Here is a 16,388-nt window from a genome sequence, read left to right as displayed (position 1 = left end):
CTGAACCGATTGAGGATTTCCCAACATCAACATGCCAGTAATTTGCCTGCACTTGCTGACCTGTGTAAAAAAACACCACTTCCTTGCATTTTTCACCAGCCTCACCTTTTCTCTAAACCTCTTCGCAGTGTCATCTAGATGGATTTTTGTCAAATTATATCCAGCCGTATTTGCCAAGGGTAGTTTTGATGTGCTTTCCTTTTTTTCAGGCGGCTCATTCTGGTTCTGCACTGTTGAGGAAAACTATAGTTTAGCAAAACTGCTACTAGCATTCTTTTAACATTAGCATTTATATACTGTTTTTGACTGTTCAAAGCATTTGACATACATTGTGTTACCTGCTGTGTCCACATTTTTGTATGAGAGCCAGAGGCTGAGAGCTGTTGGCCACTATTTTGAAAGGCCAAAAGTTGAGCACAAATGTTGTGGGGAAGTTGGAAATCATTGACAAGAGAGGCTCAAAACTGCCTCCCTTCTTTTGCATTGTGGACAGTTGAGGGCTGACTTTGCAGGGAGGAAAATAGAACGTAATGAAACGTAATGAAAATGAAACGTAATGAAATTCTTCAGAACAAATTTGTCCAGGAAAGCGAGCTAATATGGGGTGGATTCAGATTGGTCCCAAATTTCCTAATGTTAAGGCCAGTGATGGGCAACCTTTTGAGTTTGGTGTGTCGAAATTCGCCAAAAAAAAACGAGCATAACTCGGGTGGTGTGTCACTTCAAGAAAAAAAAACCATAATTTCGCAATATTTATAGTTTAAATAACAAAAATGTATAATTGTAATATATAACTGTATTTAATAAATCAAAAACTAATTATTTAACCAAACCAAACCCAAAACCCCTTATTTATCACAAAGTGCCCAGAGTTGTTGAGCTTTTGGGGGGGAGCTGCTGACCAAAGTTTTGGAGGGTTTTTTGGGGGGAGGTGTATAAGTTGCTTTGCTTTTTTGGGGGGTGCCCCAAAGCTGCTGCACTTTTTTTGGGGGGGGGAAGAGAACAGAAATAAATGACGAATAATACCTTCGCTGGAACTAACACGCAGCACTGACATAGTCTGCCAAAGCACCAAAAAACCCAGCACAGAACAGGTTAAAAAACGAACGCTGTTACACCCAATCATCGTCTGCCAAAGCGCCAGAAAAAACAGCACAGAAAGGGTTAAAAAACCAATCTCTTGCTACCAGCAACAACAACAACACAAAAGGATCCGGGTTTTAACAGCGGAGACAATGGGTTTTAACAGTGGAGACAAGCCATAGCGTGAGGAGGAGCGGGAGAACAAAGGGGGGGCAACAACCGTGTGAATGGGCCAATGGGGCATGTTCCAGCAGTGAGGGCTCTGCGTGTCACGCCTGACACGCGTGTCATAGGTTCACCATCACTGGCTTAGGCCTATTCCAAACTCCAGGTCTCCCACAGATGATTCCCACTGGGAGCAGAATGACAAATTAGTAATGTCTGTTTCATCATTCATTCAGCATAAAGTGAGCTGGTTTCAATCTGCTGCTGTTCTATTTCCACCCAAAACATTGTTCTCCACCCCGCTGTTTGCTATGGCAGTGTTATATGTATTTGGGATATTTGCTTTGCTGTGTTCTATGCCCCCATGCTGCACTATGTTTACTGTCAGGGGGACTCCCTACAGGGAGCTTCCCCCCCCCCCCCGGTCACCCTGACCAGCACTTCGCCCAGCGAGAGCGGTAGCAGCGGGTCAGGCGGGGGGAGTGAGGAGGGAAGGCTCAGTGATGTATCAGAGCCCTTGCACCACACTAGCCCATAGCTGCCAAGTCTCCCGTTTTCCCCGGGAAATCCCCATTTTTCCAGCTGTTCCTAGCTGAAAAAAACGGATTTTTTTTGTTTTTCCCCGGTTTATTCTGGCGCGGCGGCCATTTTGGACCCGGGAAGAGCATGCTCAGAAGCGACTTTTGATGCTGCTCTGCCCAGTTCCAAAATGGCTGCAGTGTGACTTCTGGCGCGGCGGCCATTTTGGAACTGGGCAAAGCAGCATCAAAAGTCACTTCTGAGCATGCTCCGCCCAGTTCCAAAATGGCGGCAGCGCTACTTCCGGGCTGCTATTTCCGGCTCGGTCCCTTATTTCTCTGACAGCAACTTGACAGTTTTGCACTAGCCCACAGCTGGAGGAGGGCGCACAGCCGCTTCCGGTGCCTGAATTGAGGCGAGCGCCGAAACGTAGGGTGAGAGGGCGGCGTTTCGGGGTGCCTAAGCTATTATGCTGGCCCCGAAGCAGACGGGTGCCATTGCCGGATTCTGCGAGTGACTAGGAGGTCATGTTTTCTGCTATCTCTGCACTGTAAATAGTATGCACAATAAAACCTTTAAAGACAGAACGGACTGGAGTGTCTTTACTCGGGAGTAGCCGCAACAACCCCCTGACATTTACAAATCAATTGTCTGCCCCACATGCCCCCTTTCAAAGTTCAATTAATTTCCAGGGGGGTAAAGACAATAAAGAACTTGGTGTCATCTTAAATGCAAAGTTATGAAGTACAATCTTCAAATCATTATAATTGTAGAGTCAGAAGGCACCATGAGGGTCATCTAGTCCAACCTCCGGCAGTGTAGGAATCTTTTGCCCAACATGGGGCTTGAACCCACAACCCTGAGATTAAGAGTCTCATGCTCTACCAACTGAGTTATCCCAGGTAGCTAATGGCTTGTCACAAATCCATCTGTGGCTGCAAACCTAACCACGTCTACTCAGATTAGTCACATTGCATGGTGTGAGGTGGTGGTGGAGGAAGGGGTTAGGATTACAGCCATTTTCACTACCTATATTTTTTGCAATTCAGCATGAATTTGTCACCCCATCAAATCCCTCTCAATCAGGAAACAGGAATAGACAGTTTTGATGTAAGTCAAGACAATTTAAGGGGGCAACATCTTGTACCTGATCCCATGTTAGCCCTGCTGTCAATGGAAGACACTATAAATCTAAGTATAAAGAGCTGGTCTTTCTTGTTACAGCAGCGAGACAAATAGTTGCTTCCAATTGGCATAGCTGCCAAGTTTTCCCTTTTCTCGCGAGGAAGCCTATTCAGCATAAGCGAAAATCCCTTAAAAAAAGGGATAACTTGGCAGCTATGCCAATTGGAAGAAAACACCTCCCCGCTTTACAGAAATATGGACCCAATAAATGTGGAATAGAGCACATATGGATGCTTTTCTTACCATTGAAGGGTGATAAGAGGAACAAGAAAGAAATACAGGTTTGACTTTGTATGGTCTCAATTTATATACGGTAATTCATTAACAATAGTACAGTAATCTCCCTTCCATTGAGTCACAGCAGCTACTATGGAGAAATTATCGTAATGCTTTAGATCGAAGTATACCCTGTGGATGTCAGCTTAATCTATAACATAAAAGATTTTCCAAATCTGATTTGATGTCATGTGCATACAAAACGTAACATCTGTACATGAATTTGCCCTGGAAGACAACACTTTCTGCTTGCTAATTGTTTTTAAAACTTTCAGTAAAGTTTGTAATAAAAAGAAGAATGAAATTTTACTTTTACAATGCATATTTAGAGTGGTTGGAATTGAGCACAGTCTAATCCAGATGGTTCATCCCCCATGTGACAAACAGTCTGGAACTTCTGTGGAATAACACAGATAATATCCACAGGTAACAATAAAAAATACGTTTTTCCATGTGAAAATAATGAGTGGTGCATTCGATTGGCTTATAGGCTGCCTCTGACAACAAACAATGCTGCAGAAATAGGAAAAGCAACAATTACTTTCTCACACCTTTGCAGTCCCTCAATAAGCCAAAAACAAACACCTTCTGTTTTTCACAGTTTTTCACTTTCCTGTGTGTTCATTTTCAATGTAAATGAAGCAAGCTAACGGCCCATCAATTAGCCATCACCCCACGGGGTTCTAAATATCTATTGAGTCGCATGATAACATCGACCCAACTGTGACATGTCAAAAAGTACATCATTAATTACTTCCAAGCAGTTATGCTTTGAGCCCCAAAGAGGTGCTGCTCTAACCAGGGGTTAGAGGTGAAGCGTGCAGCCCCCATGGGGCAGACACTACTCAAGTCCCAAAGTTCTGATCTCTATCTAGCACCCATGATGTGGATCAAAACAGAGGAACGCTTTCTATTTTCACACTATTTGCTGCACTATTCAACAAAATTCTCTCCCTTAACGAACATGCCAATTGTATTGTGAAAATCAAACGTTAGAAAAAGAAATGAGTTTAGTCATAGCAAAGACTATAAACGTTTTCCCTTGTTGTTGTTTAGTCGTTTAGTCGTGTCCGACTCTTCGTGACCCCACGGACCATAGCACGCCAGGCCCTCCTGTCTTGCACTGCCTCCCACAGTTTGGTCAAACTCATGTTCATAGCTTCGAGAACACTGTCCAACCATCTTGTCCTCTGTCGTCCCCTTCTCCTAGTGCCCTCAATCTTTCCCAACATCAGGGTCTTTTCCAAGGATTCTTCTCTTCTCATGAGGTGGCCAAAGTATTGGAGCCTCAGCTTCAGGATCTGTCCTTCCAGGCAGCACTCAGGGCTGATTTCCTTAAGAATGGATAGGTTTGATCTTCTTGCAGTCCATGGGACTCGCAAGAGTCTCCTCCAGCACCATAATTCAAAAGCATCAATTCTTCGGCGATCAGCCTTCTTTATGGTCCAGCTCTCACTTCCAAACATCACTACTGGGAAAACCATAGCTTTAACTATATGGACCTTTGTCGGCAAGGTGATGTCTCTGCTTTTTAAGATGCTGTCTAGGTTTGTCATTGCTTTTCTCCCAAGAAGCAGGCGTCTTTTAATTTCGTGAATGCTGTCACCATCTGCAGTGATCAAGGAGCCCAAGAAAGTAAAATCTCTCACTGCCTCCATTTCTTCCCCTTCTATTTGCCAGGAGGTGATGGGACCAGTGGCCATGATCTTGGTTTTTTTGATGTTGAGCTTCAGACCATATTTTGCGCTCTCCTCTTTCACCCTCATTAAAAGGTTCTTTAATTCCTCCTCACTTTCTGCCATCAAGGTTGTGTGATCTGCATATCTGAGGTTGTTGATAGTTTTCCCTACGTTTCTATTAAAATCCAAACTACTGTGCGAGTGAAGAGAACAGAAGTAGGTAGAAGGCTCCCAGCAATTTAGGCAAAGTAGTTTCACCTAATCTCCATACAAAATCTAGGCACACCCTGCAAGCAAACAGTAATAAGGGGCAGGAGGGGAGCAAGTAGGGTCAGAGAGGCCTGTTCCTGGTTTCTTCCCATGGACAAAAGAAGGATAAAACTCCCATACTATGTTTTAAAATCCAGTTAACCTACATCATGAGTAGCCTCCTGAAGATGCCCTCTTTATTCAACCATCTCTACACTGACCTTGACTTGCATTAGTAAAGACTATGGCTTAATTGCATAAGCTTGCACGATGCCAAAAAAGATCAACGTTGCATTTCTCTCATGATATATTTGTGTATATTACAGCGCTAACATGGGAAAATGCTATTGCTGTAATCCGCGTTCAAAACGTCAATGGAACTAATGAAATATTTAATACTGTTCTGAAGTTTAAGTAGCAGTTTGGAGGAGATCTCGGCTTCTAAGAACTGAAATGTTTTTCTTCCACAATTTTAGAGAATTGCGTGGAAGTTCCCCAAATATACTTTTTAAAGGAAAAGAAAAATAAGAGAAAAAATCCCCACCCCAAGTTACATTTCAGCATCATGATTCTCCATTAGTTTGGGGGCTGGCAAGACTGGAATATAGCATTAAATGCTACAGCCTCTAGAGAGTCTCTCAGAAGGTATTTTGAGTGCTCAGCCACTTCAGTGGGAGTGAAATGAAAGTGCTCATTTCCTTGAGGATCTGGCCCATTTCTGCAAGCTACCTTAACGCATCCATCTCATTCCCCTTAGCACCCGCTATTTCCTTCCAACTTGTTTCCCTCTGTATCTGCTTCCCTTTCTCCCCAGTAGAGTATGTTTTGTAACAATCATTTTCCAACTGTAGTTTTGAAAACTGAGGCTGCACGGTGCTTAATTCCTAAAAATGAGACATAAAGGTAAAGGTAAAGGTACCCCTGACCATTAGGTCCAGTCGTGACCGACTCTGGGGTTGCGCGCTCATCTCGCATTATTGGCCAAGGGAGCCGGCGTATAGCTTCCAGGTCATGTGGCCCGCATGACAAAGCCGCTTCTGGCAAACCAGAGCAGCACCGTAAAAATGAGACATGGCAGAGTTCAAACATACCTCTTCTGCCCTGAAAATTAACATAGCAGCTAGGAGCATGAGCTGGCGGGTCTCTGGCTGAAATATCACCTCAAGAAATGATGAGAAGAGGAAACCACACACAGGTGCAAACAATTTTGTTGGTTTATGGCCAACATGTTTTGAGTCAAACATCCCTTCCAGAAGGGCAATCAGCCTGGATTTTTCTGTTATCAAGAGGAAATAGTGCTACAGTCACTAAGTCAGGCATCCCCAAACTGTGGCCCTCCAGATGTTTTGGCCTACAACTCCCATGATCCCTAGCTAACAAGACCAGTGGTTGGGGAAGATGGGAATTGTAGTCCAAAACATCTGGAGGGCCGAAGTTTTGGGGTGCCTGCACTAAGGTGTCTTTAAAACTACAGCGTATTATCTGCCACAGTCCCTCTCATAGCTGTAATAGGAGCCAGCTCGTAGGGGCCGTGGGGGCTTTGGCCCCCACAAAGTTGATGGGGCTGGGTTCCCTGGGCATTTCAAACACCATAGCTGCTTTTATTTCAGATATTAATCTCATCGTCATGAGATTAATCTCATGCGCCCCCACTCCCCTAAAAATCCCTACCTGAATCTTCACTTCCTGTAGCTTTTTTCTTCTTTTTGTCCAAGTTTATGCCAAGAAACTGCAAAAACTCTTTGTAATTCAGTGTATTTGTTCGAGAAACACAGTAGCGATTCCACAGCCTAAAGACAAAGACAACACAAACCATTCTCAACGTGAACCATACGGGAGAACAAACATGAAATGTTTACACTTATTTAAATATATGTCTTAAAATAAGAATCGAATAAAATTTTATCTTTAATTTGTACATTCGGTTTTCTCTCGGAAACTCTTTGTTTAGCTGCAATGGCCCTCCACTGTGCTCGTCACTCAACCATGTACCAACCATTTTCCTTGGTGGTTCATTTGGTAGCAGTCCCTGGACTGGACTGGGCCAAGGGGGTCCCTGCATAAACAGCTTCTGGTCAAGGTTCTGACCATTCCATTCTCTCCCTCTACCCCATCTGAGTTTCCATTTCTCTCTCTCTCCCCAACAGTCAACTAGCATTCCATGCTCAGTCCCATGGGGCTGCTTTGGGGGGTTTTCTCCACTGGGAGATTTTCCTGCATTTGTGGCTTTGTGGCAGTGGGGGGGGGCGCACGCACGCACGTGTAACCTATCTCCATTGGTTTCAATGGGCAATTCTCAATAGGCGACGTGACGGTGAGGTTGGAGCAGTGCAAATGCGCTAGTGGAACTAATCCAGTACTCCTACCAGGGTGTTTGCACAGCACCAACCTCTTCCACCCAGTCAGTAACAAGACCTGAGCACTGCCATTCCACCACTTCTAAGTGCAGCGTTGTGAACTTCAGCAAGGGGACAATTTCACCAGTGAGAGATACAGGGCACGTTTTGTTCCTCTTCATTTTATAGACATACAAAATACAGTGTGTTGTACAGGGAGAATCTTTTAACCCTCGGGGACTATAGCAATCCCAGTCCTGGACATTTACTATACATTGTCAGGGGCTTCAATAGGTCCATTGCCTCGCTCCCCCTACCTTCCATTGAGTGTTTTTAATTGCTCTTAGTCATAGGTAAAGGTAAAGGGGCCCCTGACCATCAGGTCCAGTCGTGTCTGACTCTGGGGTTGCGGCGCTCATCTCGCTCTATAGGCCAATGGAGCGGGCGTTTGTCCGCAGACAGCTTCCGGGTCATGTGGCCAGCATGACAAAGCTGCTTCTGGTGAACCAGAGCAGCGCACGGAAACGCCGTTTACCTTCCCGCCGGAGCAGTCCCTATTTATCTACTTGCACTTTGACGTGCTTTCGAACTGCTAGGTGGGCAGGAGCTGGGACCGAGCAACGGGAGCTCACCCCGTTGCAGGGATTCAAGCCGCCGACCTTCTGATCAGCAAGCCCTGGACTCTGTGGTTTAACCCACAGCACCACCTGGGTCATATACGGTACTTAATCCTTAGACTCATGCAGTCCTCCACAGTGATCATATGAAGATAAGGGGAATTACGCCCTGACTTCTGATTTCTTTAGACCTGCCCCCACCTCTCATTTTCCTTCAATGGCTGTTGTTGTAAATTAAAAGAAAAAACATAACTTTGTAAAGAACAAGTACCGTATATACTGGCGTATTAGACGGCTTTTGAACCCAGGAAATTTTTTTCAAAAGTTGGGGGCCCGTCTTATACGCCGGGTCCAAGAATCTGCAGTCACCGCATACGGTGGGGGGAGCTCGAAAACGGCCGCATCCCCACTGTATGCAGTGACCATATGAACGCAAAGAAGCGCGCTCGGGAGGGGGCTGCTCCCCGCCAGGGAGAATGGCTCCCTCATGGCTTTGTGACCTGGATCAGCGCAGAGATACAGTTTTGTGTATTTCATTGGTGTCAAGCTGCTGCCTCTTCTCTTTTTGTCAGCGCAAAGCAAAGGGATCTCTCCGTCTCTCGCTCTCTCCGCTCTCTCTTTCACTGCTGCTCAGCGTCTTTCGCTGGCTGTGTGAGCCTACGATGTCTCTGCCCCTCTATCGCTATCCTCTCTATGGTTTCTTTCCCCCCTTTTGCTCGATGTCTCTGCCTCCCTCTCCCTCTCCCTGGCTTCTATTCCCCTTTTGCTCACTGAGCCAACTTCGTTGTCTCTCTCTCCGCTCTCTCTTTCACTGCTGCTCAGCGTCTTTCGCTGGCTGTGTGAGCCTCCGATGTCTCTGCCCCTCTATCGCTATCCTCTCTATGGTTTCTTTTGCTCGATGTCTCTGCCTCCCTCTCCCTCTCCCTCCTTTTGATCGATGTCTCTGCTTCTCTATCTCTCCTTTCGCTGGCTTCTTCCCCCTCTCAATAACTAAGCAAGCAAGCAAACAAACAAACCACCATTTCCCCGGCTGCAGACTTGAGTGCTGGAGAAGACAGCCTCCCCTCCCCTCCCCGCCAAAAAAGGGCTGGAGTACATCCCAAATTCTATATTTTAACTTGAAAAGTAAGGGGTCGTCTTATACGCCCAGTCGCCTTATACGCCAGCATATACGGTATATGTAATTCTGGGTACCCAGGGAGTTTATTTCCTAAGTAGAAGGCCAGGTTTGCTGCCAGAAGGAATGATCATCCTAAACTACCACCCATCCTCTCCCTTCTGGAAAGCCTCTGAGCCGGAGCCATCGAAAAAGGCCTGGATTCAAAAGTAATATAGAATAAAGGGGTTGCTTTGAGCCCCTTTAATCAAAAGGGTGGCTTCAGGAGAGAAAGTGTAAGGGGAAGAGAATACAGGGATCCTCCTCCCATCATCAAGAGCAGCTCCTCCAATAGCAGCAATGCCAGCGGGGAGGGGGAGGAGTCCAGTGAGGAAGGAGGAAGAGGGATGCAGGGCTCTGGCAACACAGCAGAGCCCCTGCTACACGTGAGGGAGGAAGAGGGGGGGAAAGGGGGGAGAAGGAAAACATGGAGGGTAGACCCTTTTTTCCCCCAGTTCCGGAATTACGCAGGAGAAGGAGGGGAAAGAGATTTGTCGTCCCGAGACTCTTATGCTGGAAGAAGTCGAGGGGCGGTCCATTGCCGGATTCTGCCTCAGACTAAGCAGACATGTTATACACACCAGTTCCACTGTAAATAGACTGCACTAAATAAAACTGTCTAAAGACAAGAATGTGGAGCATCGTTACTCTAGAGTAGTCGCAACAACATCCTCTAACAGAAAGTTGAGAAGGTTCTGCTGAAAAGCTTCCTCGCCTCCTTCTGCCCCTTGCAGGTTCCATGCGCATAATTCCAAATGAACTACCATCTGCCAAAGATGAATCGTTTGTTGTTTCATACATAAATGCTACACATCTCCAGAGAAGAAATTTCATCATTTTTATTCAGCTTTAAATGCTCTAAATAAAAATTTGTGGTCTTTTTTATGACAGTACTCACTACTGTTGATGTAGTGACATTCAAACAGATTTATCACATCCCAGCATGCAATGCCAAGCACAAGATTTATTGTCAAATAAAGCCACGTTTTGTTGTTTTCCACTGGCCTGCTTTAGAAAAGTGTTGCTTCTGTTCTGTAATTTCATGTACCAAATTATAAAACTGGGTTATTTTGTTCTGATCAAATTCTGGAGGACATCCCAAGCATACAAAAAAAGAGAGAGGCACATCAAACAAGCAAACCCATCTAGTAAAGCTGGACTAAAATTGTTTTGAGGTTGGTGGCAATGAGAGATATAAAATATTTAGAGCAAAGGAAAACAAATAAATTGTCCATCTAATTTCTTTCATTTTTCCTGTAGGCTTCTATCCAACTCAGTATTTCTGCAACTGCAGCTTATTAAATCTCCATGGACCTCCCAAATGAAAGTCATTCCGAACTCCAGAATACATCCTGCTCAAATAACCACTTACTTGAAAGCACAACCAGCATATAAATTCAACTTTCATTCTACAAATGTAGAGACATTTTTGGACTCCTCCTAGAAATCTACCGTCACTCAATCCATGCCTGAGACTAGATTTACACCTGTGGAAGCACGAAGTGGGAATGAGACAGTAGAATGGACTGTGCCGCTTCAGGCAGACAGAATATGCTACTTCCAAATGCTCTGCCCTTGTGTAAACAAAACATTCTACAGTGGTGCCTCGCTTAACGAATGCCCTGCTTAACGAAAGGATTTTTCGAGCGGAGGTTGCCTCGCTAGACGAATTCGTTTTATGAAAAATTCGTCTAGCGAATCGCAGTTTTCCATAGGAATGCATTGAAATATATTTAATGCGTTCCTATGGGCAAAAAAAATTCAATGCATTCCTATGGGATTCGCTAGACAAATTTTTCGTTATAAGAAAAGACCCGTGGAACGAATTAAATTCGTCTAGCGAGGCCCCACTGTACAGTGGGACCTTGGTTTGCAAACTTAATCCGTTCCGGAAGTCCATCCTTAAACCAAAGTGTTCTTAAACCAAGGCATGCTTTCCCATAGCAGCAGGGGACTCAATTTACAAATGGAACACACTCAACAGGAAGCGGAATGTGTTCTTATTCCAGGGCAAAGTTCACAAACCAAAACAACTACTTCTGGGTCTGCAGCATTCTTAATCCAAGTTGTTCATAAACTAAGCCAGGGGTCTCCAGACTTACCGGGCTCTGGGCCGGTGCCCGCCGCGCCGACCGCGCGGCGGGCCGGAGGGTAGGGGAGTGCGCGCGCAGCGGGCCGGAGGGCGGGGGGGTGCGCACCCGTGCGCATGCGCACACGCACACGGTCGAAAAAAAATCGCCGAAAATCACTTGTGCGCATGCGTATGGGCCTCCCCCGACCCGGAAGTGCATCAGAAATGACCTCTTCTGGGTCGGGAGAGGCCCATACGCATGCGCACAAAGGATTTTCGGTGATTTTTTGCCGATTTTGAAGATCGCCGCCGATTTTGAAGATCGCCTCTTCTTCAAGGTAAAACTCCCCTCCTTCACAATCATGTTCAGGCCTCACTTCCAGTAACACCATCAGACCATTTGAAGTTTCCCACAGGTGTCTATCTGAGTGATTGTGACAACACAAGCAAGCCAACACCACATGCAAACAATCTAACCATCCAAACCAGGCATCCCAAAACTTCGGCCCTCCAGATGTTTCGGACTACAATTCCCATCATCCCTGACCACCGGTCCTGTTAGCTAGGGATCATGGGAGTTGTAGGCCAAAACATCTGGAGGGCCGCAGTTTGGGGGTGCCTGATCCAAACCCTCCAGCATCTTCTTAGGGAAGACTGTGTGCATTGCTGAAGTTCCTCAGGGATGCAGGGCCAGGAAAGCACCAAATGTGGTACTGTGAGAGGAGCAGAGCTTTCATTAAAAACAAAACAGAAAAGAAGCAGCAAGAATCTAGCCCTAAGTAGGTGGCCGATGCCTGCAGGGTGCCTGAAGAAGATTTCAGGTGCTTGGGGCTTCACCTGACATCATAACAGCAAAAACAACCCTGCAGCATAAATTAAGCAAAACAGAAGCATGCAGCTCTACCCAATTTGCAAAATGTACATTTTGCAGAATTCAGTTTTGCTTATTCTTGTTCTTTGAAAGTGGCAGCCACTATTTCTCTCTCTCCTTCTGCAACATTATATATTTAAAGCACTACGAACACACATTTAAAGTACAGGAGATCCCCCAGTTTGTGTTATATAAGTTTCTGATAATATTTTACTTTTGTTTTATGTTTTGAAGAATGTTATCATTTTTGAAGTAATCCATACATTAGAATTGTTTTTATGTATTTTTATGTATATATGTAATACATAGACCAACAAGTTGATTGAGGTTGTATTACACACATGCACATACCGGTATATATACATACATGCACACACACAAAGTGAAAATAACTTTTAATCTTTCAGTCACATCTTAATCTTAATCTTATCTGTATTCATTTTTCTAGTGAGATATGGCTGGAGCTCAGTACTGCAAATTAGAGGCAGAAAAAAACTAAGGAGCAAGCAAAGCAAGAGAGGTTCTTCTTGAAATCCCTTTGTGCACAGAAAGCAATTGAAGAACAAAAATATGACTATATACTTGTTGAAACTAGCACTGAGGGAGTTGAATGTGTGCTCCTACTGAGAACAATATAAATTCTAAGATAGAAGTTTCACAAATTGGAGATATTTCTGGGAAACACACCAAGGAAAAAGAGGCTGTCAAGAAAAGTGAAAGTACTGCAACATCTGCAAAAGAAGATGGTATTATCATAGAATTGGAAGAGACCACAAGGGCCATCCAGTCCAACCCCCTGCCAAGCAGGAAACACCATCAAAGCATTCCTGACAGATGGCTGTCAAGCCTCAGCTTAAAGACCTCCAAACAAGGAGACTCCACCACACACCATGGCAGCAAATTCCACTGTCAAACAGCTCTTACTGTCAGGAAGTTCTTCCTAATGTTTAGGTGGAATCTTCTTTCTTGTAGTTTGAATCCATTGCTCCGTGTCCGCTTCTCTGGAGCAGTAGAAAACAACCTTTCTCCCTCCTCTATATGACATCCTTTTATATATTTGAACATGGCTATCATATCACCCCTTATCCTTCTCTTCTCCAGGCTAAACATACCCAGCTCCCTAAGCCGTTCCTCATAAGGCATTGTTTCCAGGCCTTTGACCATTTTGGTTGCCCTCCTCTGGACACGTTCCAGCTTGTCAGTATCCTTCTTGAACTGTGGTGCCCAGAACTGGACACAGTACTCCAGGTGAGGTCTGACCAGCGCAGAATACAGTGGTACTATTACTTCCCTTGATCTAGACGCTATACTCCTATTCATGCAGCCCAGAATTGCATTGGCTTTTTTAGCTGCTGCATCACACTGCTGACTCATGTCAAGTTTGTGATCTACCAAGACTCCTAGATTCTTTTCACATGTACTGCTCTCAAGCCAGGTGTCACCCATCCTGCATTTGTGCCTTTCATTCCCCCCCCCCAAGTATAGTACTTTACATTTCTCCCTGTTAAAATTCATCTTGTTTGCTTTGGCCCAGTTCTCTAATCTGTTAAGGTCATTTTGAAGTGTGATCCTGTCCTCTGGGGTATTAGCCACCCCTCCCAATTTGGTGTCATCTGCAAACTTGCTCAGGATGCCCTCAAGCCCATCATCCAAGTCATTGATAAAGATGTTGAATAAGACTGGGCCCAAGACAGAACCCTGTGGCACCCCACTAGTCACTACTCTCCAGGATGAGGAGGAGCCATTGATGAGCACCCTTTGGGTTCGGTCAGTCAGCCAGTAACAAATCCACTGAATGGCATAGCTGCCAAGTTCTCCCTTTTTTTAAGGGAAATTCCCTTATGCTGAATAGGCTTCCTCGCGAGAAAAGGGAAAACTTGGCAGCTATGACTGAATGGTAGCATTGTCTAGCCCGCATTTTACCAGTTTCTTTACCTAAACCTGGAGCTGGTGGAGGCACGTCTACATCCAACACTGGTCAAAGGGGGAGAGAGAGGAACAGGAAGCACTATATGCTCCTTCCTCTCCAGGGGAAATGACATCACACAGAGCCTTCTCTACCGACTGTATTTCTATGGTCTATGTTTATCGGCAATACTGTCTGTGGTGTTAGCCCTTTCTCAAGCTAACTAGCCAGCATATGCGATTATTAGGTTTGGTTGCTAATCTCCCAGGGAGTGTCTCCATTCTGCTCTCCACTCTTGCTACCCTTCACAAGCTTCATAACAAGTCGGTGTAACCCCCTCCCCCCTCCCCCCTCCCCTGCTCCGCCATGGTCACTGCTGCTTGCTCTTGGGACATCTCTTAGACTCGTTCACTACCAGGCACTTGTGGCAGCAAGCCACGTCACGTACAGCATTTCATGATCTTTGTAGAGCGTTCCACCTGAAATGCTGTGACTGACTGGCTGAAGGGATTCTGGGCAATATTCACACAACCCCTGCCTTGGAGAGTTATCATCAAACCTTTACTGCTTTAGCATACAGCCATAGCAAAATAAAACAATACAAAAATGCCAGAGACAAGCAACACAAAGCATAATTCAAGGCGATATTGCTGGCGTAATACCATTTAAATTGCCCTGAGACAATAATGCAAAGATTTAGGTGCCAGCGCCAAAAATCTAATATGCGGAGAGATGTAAAACATAAAATAGCCCAAAATGGGCTTGGCACATTGAGTTAAAAACGAAATAGAGAGAATCAAAACAGGTCCAGGCCTAGGACACACTACCCTGTCACGGTAGCCCTGAGTTTCAGAGCCTGCACTATGAAGATTGCCACCCCACGTGAAATTAGGGGATTTGCGTCCACAAGAAGCGATTTCAAACAGTCTTCCTTAGAAGTAATGGTGGACGGGATCAAGAGGAGGAGCTTAGATCTTATTGGCCCATAAACGGGGCAATAGAAAAAGAAATGTAGGAAGTCCTCTATTTCATTCATTGTACATGGGCATAATCGCTGAGTAACAGGGGTCTTAGAGTAAATCCCCTGCAGGAAGGCCGTGGGTATAGAATGGAAACGGGCCATAGTAAACGCTCTTCTCAAATTGGAGAGTCTATTACACAGAGACCCTACAAAGGTCCGTATAGTTAAAGCTATGGTTTTCCCAGTAGTGATGTATGGAAGTGAGAGCTGGACCATGAAGAAGGCTGATCGCCAAAGAATTGATGCTTTTGAATTATGGTGCTGGAGGAGACTCTTGAGAGTCCCATGGACTGCTAGAATATCAAACCTATCCATTCTGAAGGAAATCAGCCCTGAGTGCTGACTGGAAGGACAGATCGTGAAGCTGAGGCTCCAATACTTTGGCCACCTCATGAGAAGAGAAGAATCCTTGGAAAAGACCCTGATGTTGGGAAAGATGGAGGGCACTAGGAGAAGGGGACAACAGAGGACGAGATGGTTGGACAGTGTTCTCGAAGCTGCGAACATGAGTTTGACCAAACTGCGGGAGGCAGTGCAAGACAGGAGTGCCTGGCGTGCTCTGGTCCATGGGGTCACGAAGAGTCGGACACGACAACAACTAAACAACAACAACAAATTACACAGAGAAGAACAAAGTGGGGTTTTGTTTAATATGCACAGTATGGCAGACCCCAGAAAGAAAGAGGCCCAAGAAGCATGTGGAGCAGCCAGCAGGAGGCAGACGTAGATTAAAAGGGGCTTTAAGCAGCACAATGCAAGGGACTTCACCAACTGACTTGTGCCTTGCATTGAGGGTCTGGCGAATGGGAGAGTGTGAATGGGGGGGGGACACACACTGCCCCATTAAGGCCTCATGATGAGCTTCCATGGTCTAGTCCCTAATTATCTCTAATAGCGTAGAAAGGAAAATGGGATCAACCTGCTACGAGAAGTATAGTTCTGTACTGCAGCCTTAAGACAGTTCCCCCCGCAATGGCTTTCCAGGAATCCTTAACTTGTTCTTTACTTACTTATCATACTCACAGTCCGTCATCTTGAAGCAGTTGACCTCGATAATTCTCCTCAGCTCGTGACGCTGTATCTGCCCATTTTGATTGTAGTCAAAAAGTCTACATGACTTGATGAAGCGTTTCAGCTTTTTGGAAATCTATTCAGCATTTCCAAAGGATTCATGTTAAAATAAGAAGCAAATGGTTAGCAATAGAAGCTGCGGTTCAGGTGCTGGAGAAGTGTGCTATCATTTTGCTTTCTTTC

The 16,388-nt window shown here is 45.2% G+C and overlaps 1 protein-coding gene across 1 annotated transcript in view; it reads right to left on the bottom strand.

Moving 5' to 3' along the window:
* EFCAB6 (EF-hand calcium binding domain 6) overlaps positions 1–16,388 on the bottom strand; it is a 115,598-nt gene that overhangs the window by 86,271 nt on the left and 12,939 nt on the right. The window contains exons 6-8 of the mRNA XM_060275194.1: positions 16,145–16,281; positions 6,828–6,946; positions 106–230 (exon numbers count right to left, since the gene is read on the bottom strand). Of these exons, the coding sequence (XP_060131177.1) occupies positions 106–230; positions 6,828–6,946; positions 16,145–16,281 (381 nt within the window). The remainder of the gene's footprint in view (positions 1–105; positions 231–6,827; positions 6,947–16,144; positions 16,282–16,388) is intronic.

Source organism: Zootoca vivipara, chromosome 5 (assembly GCF_963506605.1).
Source record: "Zootoca vivipara chromosome 5, rZooViv1.1, whole genome shotgun sequence".
Taxonomy (NCBI): Eukaryota; Metazoa; Chordata; class Lepidosauria; order Squamata; family Lacertidae; genus Zootoca; species Zootoca vivipara.
The sequence above is the reverse complement of the archived record's forward strand: the minus strand, read 5'-3'. Positions and strand labels throughout refer to the sequence as shown.